A 13051-nucleotide genomic window follows, 5' to 3' on the forward strand; every position below is an offset into this window, starting at 1 on the left:
TCCGCTTCCTGGAAAATGCCCAGCTATTTTCCGAGCTCGGATGCAAACGCACCAGCTAAAGCGAGCCATGCAACGGACGAATGCAGCCCGGAATTGCGTTATCACCCTCCGAGTGGAAGTGCGATTGCGTGGCCAATTGCATCGGCCCATTTGTCCTTCGTTATCCTGGAGCCCCCGGGGCGGGTAAAAAATCGATCCACCCGGCCATCGAGCTGCAGTCGGGTGTGGTCAACGGAAATGGGTCCTGTTTTGGAGAGTTCAAGAGACGACCGGGAAACACATGAACGCGCTGCTCATCCACTCTGAAGAAGGCCAGCGATGGTTTCCTGGAAGCTATTAACTTTCGCTCCAGTTCCTGTCTCGTTCCTCGCCTTCTAATTACCATCCCCCTTTTTGGTGGCGTTATAAGGGATTTTTTTGTCCGTCCCATTTTTGACCCACTGATCTTCGCTCGTTAACCCCCGGCTAGAAAAGGCAGCGTAACCATACGAGGTAATAAATCGACACAACACGATACGGAGCGCAAAGAAATTGAGGTGAAACACACGGGGTCAGACACACATGTGTGTGATGAGCTCTAAAACATGCGAACAACATGCGTGTCCGTGTCGCACACAAGCGCTAATTGCGGTCGCGTGCCATCGTATCGGTTGCGTATACGCATTTGCGTTTGAGGGGGGGCTTTTCCGCTGATTGATCGCCATCAGGAGGATGTTGTCGTTGTTCTTTTATTTTTTCCTTGTCCGGTTTTGTCTGGAGAACTCACTCCCTCGCTTACGACACATAGCCGATAATTGGACGGCCCAGGAGTTGGTACGATTCACCTACCACTGAAGCGGAACTGAGCGGAAGCGTCGGTAAATAGCCGCGCGTGTGTACTATTAGGTAGATGAGGTGAAAATTTGGGGCAGCCTGCACGATTGGAAGTACATTTTACGATGGTTAATGGCTTCCAGGCACACGTGGAGCTCTTTCCATAGCGAGTTACGTCACGAAACGCCGAGACTTCATGCTTCCAGAATTCGTGCTCTAACGTCACAAACACCACCTAACTCCGGCGTCTGATTAGGAGCTTGAATCTTGCATGTGTTCTCGGCGTGCAGCTCCTTTTTGGGAAGAGATCGCAAATGGAGGCAATTAAAAAAAACGCCTTACGTCATCGCTCTAATCAGTCCACTTGACAGATGTCAAGTGAGTTATCGCTCTAAAGTACGCTGGCATTAATTAAGACACCAGCGGCTCAAGAAAAGAAAAAGGCTTGCAGAAAATTCCTTAGCACGTCAAACTAGGCGTCAAATCTCCGCTGGACTCCACTGGCCACATTGGGTGAGGTGTGAAAATGTCAAAAATCCTTTCAGTTCCCACCAAGGGTAGCCCTTTGGCGTGTCATAAATCGCAACCGCCGACACCGCCATGTAGGTTCGCCCCAATTAATCCAACCCTTTTCGCATCGGACGCATGTGCAAAGGTGCCCGGCCACCACCGGTTGCCAATAAGGAGCCCGCTCACGTTCCACGGTGGCGAAAGGCTCGTCCAAAAAAGGGCAACGGGACTCGCCTTTACGAAACGGATCCGTGCATGCCAACTGTCGTCGCGGGCGCGCAGTTTACCGGTGGTTCGACGAACTGCCACAACCCAAGCGCTGCTTACACCTACGTGTCCTGAAGACGGCATGGCCTACGGGTATATATTACCCCGGACGAAACCGCTTCGGATTTGGTTGACTCACGCTCAAGCCCTTACGGCTTCTACGCACGGCTGATATCGATCAATTTTAATTGCTTGATTAAATAATGGTTAATTTAATTGCGTCTTCGCCGGAGGCACCAACGCGCGCTTGTGTGTGCGTCGAGCATTAGAAGGTACTGGGTTGAATTCCAGTCCTGTAAGAGGGGACGAACGCGCATCCCCGGGTGCAGGAGTTTATGAATTTTTATTCCACCATCTGACGAACTTGATTTGAGTTCGATCTTTTTGGCGCTTCCCCGCAGTATGACACGGTCACGGTCATAAATCATGGACCTCGTCCCCGGGACCAGCTTTCACAACACTCCACCATTTATGGCTGCGCGGAAGAATCGTCCGGCATTGTCCGGTTTGGTCCGGAAGACCACCACAACCGGCGACGTCGAAGAACCGTGGAATCATCACGGTTATGACAACATAGTCTGACATAAAAGACAATTTCTGTGGTGCTTTGTTTATTTTTTCCTCGTTTTCCTTCCACAGTCGCCCGGGCTCGAGTCGCCCGGGTTCGAGTTCGATGGAATCAATCTTATTAAAGTTTATTTGATTGTTTCTGCTCACCGTACATCATCGTTCTTCGGTGTGAGGTCTTTGCGTACACGATATTGCGCCCCAGAGCTGCTCATTCTCAGAACCCTCAGAAATCTCCAAATGCTCATCGGTCCACGATAAAGCTACGCGATAGGACGACTCGAGATGGCATCTTATCGGCCTGAAAATGTCCACAACCGTTCGAACCCCGCTAGGTGGATACGGTTTGGCCTTCAACTCGTGGGGAGGTTTCGCTTCCGCTTCTAGGCCCAACCAAAGCCACCCAACGCAACCGAGACGGAAAATGCAATATTTATGAGTTGCCGTATCGTAAAAGGAAGCTTTTCGTGCCTCGCGTAAGTGGTGCTTTGTCCGGCACCTAGCTCACGCGGCATGTGAACCTAGTTGGCTCGCGAAAGCCAAACGCGCTCTATGGCAACTGCGAGATGAATTTGTCTAAAATGGTACACTCGTTAGGGTGGCCGGTTTGGGTGCGTTTGAAGCCACATAGGAGCCGCGGTAGTGAACGCAACGAAAAACAGCCATTAAAATACAATCGAATGCCGGGGTGAGCCGTCAACCCCGCAGGGGATGGAAGGGCGCAGTTTTCCTCGACCTCCACGAAGTCGAAGACGCACCGAACGTACGTTTGTGTGTGCCGATTCTGGCTACAAATTAAGTGAGCGGCAAAACCACACGAGCAGGTCGTCGTTCGCCCCGTTTTTTTTTTGCTCACGCGCGCGTTTTTCCATTGCGCTTTATTTATTGTCCGTCGTCAAGGAACGAACCTGGAGACGAATCCGGAAAGGTGGCTCCCGTTTTTCGTGAGTGTTTCCAGCGACCAGACCTCCGGAGTCGTGTCCACCTTCACCAAACGGCACAACGACGTTGTCGTAGATCATGGATCGACGACATGCGGTTCGCGCAGGATCACCGCGCAGAAGCCAGAGCGATCCGTACGTCCGCAAATGGAAACGCAACGCACCGGAATGGCTCCATTTTATGCTAATGTCAACTTGCGCGGCCGCGTGTCGCGAATGCGTGTACCCTGTCGACGGGCAACAGCCAGGACGCACACGCACGCGCCACGCAACAAGACAACTCAACACGCGGGCGGGCATCGCATTTGCATTGTCGACATTTTTGAAAGATTCAATTAATTCGTCGTTTGTCGAGCGGCCCACCGGGTGCGCAGGTTTGGAAGGCATTTTAATGGGCGGACTCCTGGGGTTTTGCGTTGGCCAATGTTCCCGGTTGATTGGAGGCGGCGCGCGATGTTCGATGTTTGACAATCGAAACGCCACGTGCGTATGGTTGCGGTAATCCTTCGCGCTTCGAGTCCTGGCCCATCGAAACGTCTAGGACACGCGTCCGGTTGGCGTTGCGTTGCGCCAGATTCCAGGTCGAAGGCATGTAAATATTCATCGGCATATTTGTTGTTTGTTTTTCCGCCGCTTCCTTTTCCAGCTGCCGGTGTTTGTGCGTCAGTGTGTGTGTGTGTTTGTGGGTGCGTTAACGAAACAGTTTGCTTAAGGGCAATGTTCACGCACGGATTTTTCATTCGGTTATGTGGCCTGCTTGGATGGGATCAATGTGGCGCGTTGCCCTTTTAATGATGTTGTTCTAGCAGTCATTAGGGGTGTTCTTTTTGACATGTGGCATTATACCTCTCCCGGTTATACTACAAACGATTGTTTTCGGGAGAAAAAATCATCAATACAACAGACAAAAAACGTACATAAACTACACACACTTTTTTGTTCTTGCTTCAGAAAATTAAATCATATAATTTCATCAAATAAATTAGGTTTACGATTCATTTTGTGTATGTTTTAATTACATTTTTGTATAACTACCTCCGACAACTTCTTCTCAGTCATATTTGAGCTCCTTTAAGTTCGAAGCTCTTAACTACAAATCGAATTATTACTCAGCGCAAACGCGATCAATAAAGTGGTATTAACCGCAGCCACAGCCCCCATTCCAAGCCCAAAGGATATCGGCTTACAAGTGTCCTGGCAGTTTTGGGAACAATTTTCCTATCACCCATCGATAACGGTCGAAAGGAACGCGATTTGACAACGGTTCGAACACCGATCCGACGAAACGTCGCCAAGTCCTTGTGGGAGGAGAAAACTTTCAACGAGACTTCTGCCTGCGATGCCGACAGACACGGCAAACTTCAATTCCTTCCCGCACGTTCTCCTTTCACCCCACCCCAGTCAACCACCCCCTTGCGGATGAAATAGGATCAGAGAAAAGCCGGTCTTTTTCCCGAGCTCCCGTGCCATTTCGAAGCGTGCTCGTCTTATTTTTTCTTCGCCTTCACCGACTTCGTGACGCGTTGACGCGTTCGCTCCAGTTCCGTTTGCCCTCAACCATCCCTCCGAAAAGCGAGTCCCCATTCCGAGGGACCTCCCGCGTACCTTGCTCGTTTGCCATCACCGGGACGGTCGCGTTGCCGGACGGTTTCTAATTGAATAAAAATAAAGACGGCCGATGATTGTGATGCCAATTTTGTAATGTTTATTGTTAAAGTCAAAAATGGCACGTGATATGGATATTGAAGGTTTCGCCTCCGCGGGTAGGGAAGGCACTGCCGCGATACATCCCGCAGGCGAAAGGAGCAAAAAAGGAGCACAATCCTGGCCGAACCGAGCTGAACCGAGCAGTAGCGGCATAAAAACCGTGATCGCAGGGAGCGAAAAAAGCCACGTTACGGAAAACAAGCTGATGAAGATGAATTATGTATCGTGTGTGCCTTTCTTCGTCCTGAACCGTTCTGGGCCGTTAAGCCGCGTGCGTTGCTGCCACACCGGCCAAAGACGGCTAAGCCACAATCCCGCTTCCGAAACTGCGTGTGCGCATGCGCTCACGTATCGCTTTTCGCGGTCGCGATTTTATTCCATTTTTTTTTGTGACTCCAACCAGCGGGGATGGAAAACGCGATCGTGCAGGCGTGCGGCGGGTTCTGTTTGCTGTCTGTTTGCTCTTTATTGACGATATAGTTGTTGACAAACGGGCTGGATTTAGTGCGGCGTACGAAAAAGGGGCGACGGAATCCGAGCGAAAATCGGCTTCAAAAAGCTGGGCGTCGTTAAGCCGCAAATAAACGCAAAAGGTGGTGCGAGATGCGTTGGGATATTTTGTATTTAAAAAATCGTTCCACAATCCAACAGGACGCTTTTCCTGGAATAAAAAAATGGTACCAATTTTCCTCATGACAAAATCAGGAAGAAATTAATAATGCGTTCTTCGGCGGGTTGTGAGAGAAATAAATCAACCCACGAGCCTCGTTACAAATATAGCATTTATGACGCAAAACCGGCCGAACCGGTCCACGGCTAGAGCCTAGATGAAGCCCCACGAGCCACACGTCGTCCTCGCGTCGGCACACGTCCACTTCTGACGCGTCGAACGCGTTAAGACGCATGAACCACCGTAGGCGGCCATTTAATCCAGCTCGCGTGCGTGCTCGCTCTTTTTAGCATTCGATTTTAGATTGATTGATTGCTGCCATTATCATTATTGTTATGAGCCCTTTGTCCCTGCGACCCGGGTGAAAGCCCGCGTTCGTTAGTTGCGCGAATGTTCTTGCGCTTTCCACGCGCGTGCTCGCGCTCAGGGAAAAGGAAAACACGCAGATCGTTAAGGCGGTGCGATCAGACGTGCCGCGATGTGGCCGGTCACCGGAACGATCACATTCCGGGGGTTGCTGCATGCTTGGTGCCCTCTCACCCTACCTCGATGACCTACCTACTGCCCTCGGTGCAAAAAAGGGCGGTGTGATCTACCGTTTTCGGAGCGACCATCTTCGGTGGATTGAGTGCCGGGTTGGAATGCGAACCCGCCCGGATGCGTGGTGGCAGGTGGAAATATTTGTTCGCAGGCCGCAGGTTTTGGGATTGGGTATGCCTGTCAGGTGCACGATCGAGAGATCGCCATAATGAGCGAGATCGCCATTCAGACGTGAGACGTGAAATCGAAACGGCAAGCTACTTTGTGGAGGATCGTGTGTGGTTTTAGCTTCCAACGCAACGGCTTATCGCACCATTTTCTAGCCATCGTATCTCGGTTTTATCCCTTCAGCGAGGATCGGCACGATCGAGAACCTGACGCGCCTTTTAAAGCCAGGCGCACGATCCGCCGTCAACCGCGAGCCAAGTGTCAAATAGATGAAATATATGACGCTAATGAGCGTCACAATCTTGATCGGCTGTCATATCGCTGGTTTATTGCACGAACCGATCAAGCCGGCTGCGATCGGTCGCGCGGATGCACTTTCGCGTTGATGGCCGTTTCTTGCCTTTTTTATTTATCTTATTTTTTGTTGCTGCAGTTGCAGTTGCTGTTGCTTCCTTTCGTCACAATTTTCCGCTCCATCCACCGCCGATCGAGAAGCATCGACAGCACCATCAACAGTGGCACGAAATAGCGCTCGTGTGTGGTCGCAGTCAATCAGAAAAATACCTGTCCTTCCCATATTTTTCCGCACCGTGATTGGAGCGAAATAAATAAAGCGGCCAGTGAGGGCGAACACACAAACAAAAAAAAAACGCGTCGCTGTGGTCGAAGAGGCGTGCAGCGCCGTGTGTGTCCCCGTGGTCGTGGTGTTTGCGAAGGCTGGACTGGACGATCGTTGGTGCGTTGGATGATCTACCAGAAGGGTACGACCACGAGAAGGAGCAAAAGGCGCAAAACATGCGCGTGGAATTTCAATGATCAACCACACGGCGAACCCTTCCACGATCGCGAACGAACAGGGGGAGCGAAATTAATGCGCGGCGGGCGAAAAAGAAAGACGACCGCGACAAAACACTCAGCTCGGAAGAGGGAGCCGGCGAACGTATTTCGAGAATTCTACAAATTTCTCCCCAATCGATCCCGAAAAGCCGGTCGTACCATTCGGCAGGAGCAACCGCAGCGGTTGGCAGAGTGGTTTTTAATTTGTATTAATTATTCAGCCCCCTCTGGCCAGGACGAACGCCCAGGACGAACCGAGTCGTACCGTCAGACGGCGTCATTTTGGGGAAATAATTTCAGCGGAACACCCACGCCGACCGTCGAGTACTGAGAAAACGAGGTTAGAAAGCTAATGACCGAGTCGTACACGCACGAGGAAAGGGACTAGTTTTGAAATGTAATTAGCGTTCGCGAGCGCGTATTTTGGCATGCGAGTCAATCCGGTGTGGCGTGTCTCGAGGGTTTCGGAATCGCTTGCCGACGTTCTGAGGGAGGTTTGGCGTTCACTTACCGATCGATAATCACAGGATCTGACGGGGTTTCGTTGCGATTGCCGCAGCTCTTCTTGTCACAGCATCGACTGGAGAGAGTGAGTGAGAAAGAGATGAAGAATGTGCGTTAGTACAAGGGGAAGATATGCTTAATTTAATCCATTTACTTCTGATGGATACCATGGTTACATCGTAACAATGACCTAACATACTCAAGACAGACAGACGCCGAAAATTGTGCATATTGTGTCCCCAAATCCAGACATCTCCGTGCAAGAAAATCCCCTTTCTAGTCCTGTTTTGGAGACATTGTTCTGTTCATATTATGTTCCACTATTATCCTTGAACGTATGAAAAATAGCTAACGATTAGAGTCCTTCTCAAAGAATGTATTTAGATAATTCATCGTTAATTTTCCATGATTAATCAACGAAATTACACATCTATTAATAATCCTTTCTTTTGAAAAATAGCAAAGTCCTTTCTAAGAAGCTGCCATTATGTTAATATTGATCAACTAAAACCCTGCATTACTTTGATTACGAGAATCAACGTAATATTAAAGGCCCTAAGCCTTCTTCTTCCAGCGATTGCTGAGCTAAAAAACAACTTTGCCCAAAAGCAAACATCGCAAAGTGATAATCAATACCACCACGGTTGCGTACTCCAATTTCGGCTCGAAATCCTCTGCTCCATAAAGCTGCTAGCTTATGTAAAACCCGGCCCACCGGAAAGTGGTCGAATCTTCGAAATGGAACATTGATTTGTACCAACCCATAAACAATATTACCTAACCGTTCGCTTCCCTACCCTACTACTCAGCGAGCCCATCCTCATCACCTGTAGCAAAATATTTGAACTAGTTTCCGAAGTTTAATCTGACATAAAAATAAACTTCCACCCTCAGCCGGGGGTTGGTTTTTCTTTCCCCGAGTGCCGAAAAGTGTCTTTCTTCAGCAGTTTTATCGCTCGGCCCCAAATATTGATTGGCAAGGATGCGCATCCCCTGCTCGTGTGCGTGCGCCGTTGCTAGTTTGGTGAAACGAAAAGTCCACCATCTGGGCTGATTTTGGGCGACGTTGGCGACACTTAAAGCGACCGAGCGGTGTCGCTGAGCAAACAAACACACGACCATTCATCGGCTAACCGTTCCCCGGGCCGCGTGCTCAATAGGCCGGGGTATAGACTTGGGACACAAAATGGCGTGAACACGCTTCCACCAGCTTCCGGTGTGTGGATGCGGGATGGGAAATGAATGTTTCGCTCCGCAGGACATCCATCCGGCGAAGGAAGTTCGATTTTTCGCTCCGCCATCCCAAGGGACCGGATGCCCTCCCCGGAAGCTGTAGGTTTTTGCGGACGTCGGGTAAACAGTGACCGGCGCGTCGTCGCCCTCGTCCTTCGAAGACGATGTCCTTCGACTCCTCCGTAAGCGAAAGGAAGCCATAAAAATAGGCACACGTCGTCCTGACCACGCACCGTCGATTGGGACGCGCGTAACGCCACACGTAACGCCGGTCGTAACGCATCGCGCGATTCATTCTCCACGAGCTTAAGAAGCCGCGTTAAAGCTGAAGTGTCCTCCATCAGGCGTGTCAGGATTTTAGTATCCCCCTTTCACACGATTAAGCTCCCGCTCGCACCACTGACAGCTCGGTGGGAAGTGACCTTTCGACCTTTTGACAGTTGATGGAGCAGATCCTGCTGAAAGGCAATCGGCTTACACCGTGGCTCCAGCTGGGCTGTCGTGCAAGTCGAACTGCAGTTGGTTAAAAAAAAAACCCAACCCTTACTCACCTGCACATGACCTCGTGCGTCAGCAGTACTCGGCACATCTCCGGATTCTTGTCCTGTCCCTCGTACACGATCGCCTGTGAGAGAGAGAGAAAGAAAGAGTTGGTTGGTCAATAAAACGGGTGTACGTACGAACTGCATGCCGATTAGAATCGATACTAAATGGCCAAATAAACGGCTTCTTTATGTACGGCGCACTGTTGCACGACTCCGTGGCTGGCTTTCCCCGGTGGCTCAGCTGTCGGGGTGTTTATGTGGCACTTGTTCGGCCCGACCGTCTGCCGGATCTGACCACAGAAAACCCCTTCTCGAAAGAGGAGCTTCCGACTGGGGCACCCGTGTCCTTGTGCTTTTTGGAGAATGACCACACGCGCGCGTGTTTGTGTGTTTGGGGGGGTGTTGTATTTTTTTTCTCTCTCTCTTTATGCTTCCCGCTATCAACATCGTGTCCAGTGCCGTGCCAGCACCGGTGTGGCTTTCTGTTTGCCGACCATTAATAATACTGTCAACTGGGGCATTTATTACAGCTTACCCGACCGAACGCGGGTCAGAGATACGAACAGGCAGCATATCACGGCCCAACATGGTCAGGACGAAGTGTAATGGAGAGAGAAATTACATCAACATGGAGGATGGATTTCTCGCTCACTCGCTCCATGGTCTGTTTGAAGACAAACAGACACGTGGCTCGACGACGGTTTCGTCGGGCCGGTCGTCTGTCCGAGCACAATAATATCTAAGGTAAACAGCTCCGGCCACCAGGAGACGGACGAAAAATTCTAGCGGCACTATTTGCGTTTGGGTGGGCATGAAAAATTCAGCTGATAAACAATGCGAAATAAACTCACCATTGGCACGCTAGCCGACTCGCTGGCTTCTGTTTGAGACCGCTTATTTGCTTTTTTTTTCTTGCCTTTTTGAATAGAACAATGTGGTGTAGGTTTTTGTGTCTCTCTCTCTCTCACTCTCTGACCAGTAGACCAGTAACTACAGCTAAAGGAAGCAATTTATGCTCTTTGCGGTCCGGCATCGTTGATATCGCTTCCCGAACATCAGTTCCAATTGAGCGCAATTCACATCTCCATTCTTTAATCGATAATCTTCTCGCACGATACGGTTCGACCGGAGTGGAGGAGGAAAACTATCAATACGAGATCCATTCGATTGATTGCCAGCAAAGTGCACCACGCAACGCATCGCGCAACCATCAATTATGCGCTTACGTGTGGGTCGTCTTTTAAGGACGTTATTTCGGTAACGTACGAAGGAGCCTATCGAAGGAGGGAGGCTTGAGAAAACATGAGAAAAAAACATGGAAAAACCCCCTGTACGCCACGTGGCTCATGCCCTGCGCGCCGGAAACGGAAGCGGGAAGTGATTGTGTAAATTTTAATCACTTGCCAGCCGAGAGAAAGAGGGAGAACTCCCACATTAGCCCATCGGCAGGCCTCCTTATTACTCGGCGTGCTTCCGCCGGTATTCCGATTATCGATGGCACGCGACTCCGGCTTCAGGGGGGAGTGGAGAGTCCATGCCACGTGGCCGTCTGTTGGCTGGCGTCGCATATGTCTAGCTTATTAGCGGCAAACCCAAACCCCGGTCTAACCACGTGTTGGCACGTGGATGCAGCGGGAGCGAACGCGCAAGAGAGAAAATATGAAAGGCACACAGGCGGGGAAAACAAATACAATTAAGTTTTCCTTTTTTGATTTCTTCATTTTCATGCGTGCCAGCTGGGAGGGAAACCGAGAGACCACATTTAAATACCGTATCGAATTGCGCGCCCCCGTTTTTGCGTAAGCGTTTGTTTGCGGAAGCAGCACTCAACGAAGGCGAACGGTCGTGGGACCGGTTTTTCCATAAGGTTTTCCACCGATGTAATGAAATCGATAGGCTGACCGATGGTCAAAGCCAACCCTCGGATGAGTGTGATTATGCCGGGGCACTTTGCTGATGAAACAGCAGGCGTGGATTTAGCGTGGCGTAGCCTACTTTGGGAGCATTTTTATTCCTCTTTTTTTCCAATTTCAACCAGCCTCCCGAAGGCTAATTCGGCGGGATTTTACGTTGCATTCCATTTATCTAATTGCGCAATCCGCCTCGGCCAACGACAACTCGAAATAAAGCACCATCAGTGTAATCAGTGCGCGCGGATGATGGCAGTTTTATTTTCGACGCTTTTTTGTGTGTTACATCGCGCGAAAGCAGAAGAAAAAAGCACCAACCAACCAACAGGAAAAAGGACACGTTTTGCACCCGGGTGGAGGCACACTACCAAAGCGAACGGATAAACGGTGCTCCCGAGAGAATGATTTGAATTGTAAACAACAACAGATCGCGTGGTCGAGTGATAAAACGAAACCCCAACGCAAACGAAACAACAACAACAACAAAAAACACACGTTCGAGTAAACCCCACCATCGGCTTTAACTGAAATTTTTAACAGGAAGCCAGGCCAGGTCGGACCAAAACCCCCTTGCGTGGATCCCTCGATTCCGTGCCCCGATAACGATGACGTTCCACGGGCAGGACGAACGAAATAAACCTCCCAATGCGCGTTCCCATTCACGAGTGTGCTGGAAAAACCTGCCATGGCAGCACTTTTTGTCCCTTTGCATTTCGCTCCACTGGCGGCGGTGCAGCGAAATTTCATCGATGAACACACAAAAAAACGGCCCAGCCAAAATTCCCTCCCCGAATTCGGCATTGCAATTGGGATGGGTGTGTGTATGTGTGCATGGACAACAACTTTATTCGGTCGGTTACGGGCGGAGTGCTTTTTGGGCGTTTGTTTTTTTTTTTTGCGATTTTAGTTATCCTTTGGGGCATCTTTAGTAAACCGCGGTAGTTCGGTTTGGTTGCGGTTCTCGCCAGTCGTTCGGTGAAATTAACAGGTGAAACGACGGTGATTTGTGAACAATGTGTTAATTTGTAACCGTTTAGGTGGTCCGTTGTTTATTTTTGGGTTTGGAATGCGATTAGAATGCACTCGCCTGGCCCAAACTATGGATGCTGATGGTGTGGTAAAGGATTGCTTGAACAAAAAGGTTATGGATTTGAACATAAAACAAACTTCAATATTTATTTTATTATTTATTAACAGTGAATACTTTAATTTATCAAATCAAACTTCATCATAAATCAATTTGTCTTTAGCATTATAAAGAGGTGTATTATTATTTATAAAGTATTTAACTCTGTAATATTGCCAATTGTAGAGACTTATTTTATCGAAAATAAGATAAATTCTATTTCAACATATGAATCATTGTAGAATAAATGAATCATCAATCATTCAAATTGTATTGCCTACAAATTGCTCGAAAAAAAACCCCTAACCAAATCTTTTGTGTACAAAATTATCCTGAATGATGAAAGGTACTACATTGTATATGATTCAACATTTTACAATATGATGTAACCCATCCCATTCCGAGTCCCTGCCACGCTCGTCCTGAGCCCCGGACTTCTCTACCTTCGAAACACAAAACGCGAAAACAAACAAGCGCATGTCCGGCACTTTACAACATGATAAATATTTCAACCATAATCGAGCCCGCGCTTTTATTTACCGTGAAACACTTCCGCCTCTCCTGGCACTCGTGCCGGCAGTGATTTAATCCGTTTTGTTTATCCGCTCTCTTTTTTTCTGTGTGTCCCGTTTGGCGGAAAAATGCTACCGGCAGCGATCGTGCCCTGACCATGGTTCAATCATTCGGTACGGGACCGTGCGTCATTTTTGGAC

The 13051-nt window shown here is 49.3% G+C and overlaps 1 protein-coding gene across 1 annotated transcript in view; it reads right to left on the reverse strand.

Annotated features, from left to right (window-relative positions):
* The window catches only part of LOC128720391 (transcription factor collier), a 46541-nt gene that overhangs the window by 19584 nt on the left and 13906 nt on the right, over positions 1–13051 (reverse strand). Inside the window, exons 5-6 of the mRNA XM_053814059.1 lie at positions 9309–9382; positions 7532–7600 (exon numbers count right to left, since the gene is read on the reverse strand). Coding sequence (XP_053670034.1) covers positions 7532–7600; positions 9309–9382 — 143 coding nt within the window. The remainder of the gene's footprint in view (positions 1–7531; positions 7601–9308; positions 9383–13051) is intronic.

Source organism: Anopheles nili, chromosome 2 (genome assembly GCF_943737925.1).
Source record: "Anopheles nili chromosome 2, idAnoNiliSN_F5_01, whole genome shotgun sequence".
NCBI classification, from domain to species: domain Eukaryota; kingdom Metazoa; phylum Arthropoda; class Insecta; order Diptera; family Culicidae; genus Anopheles; species Anopheles nili.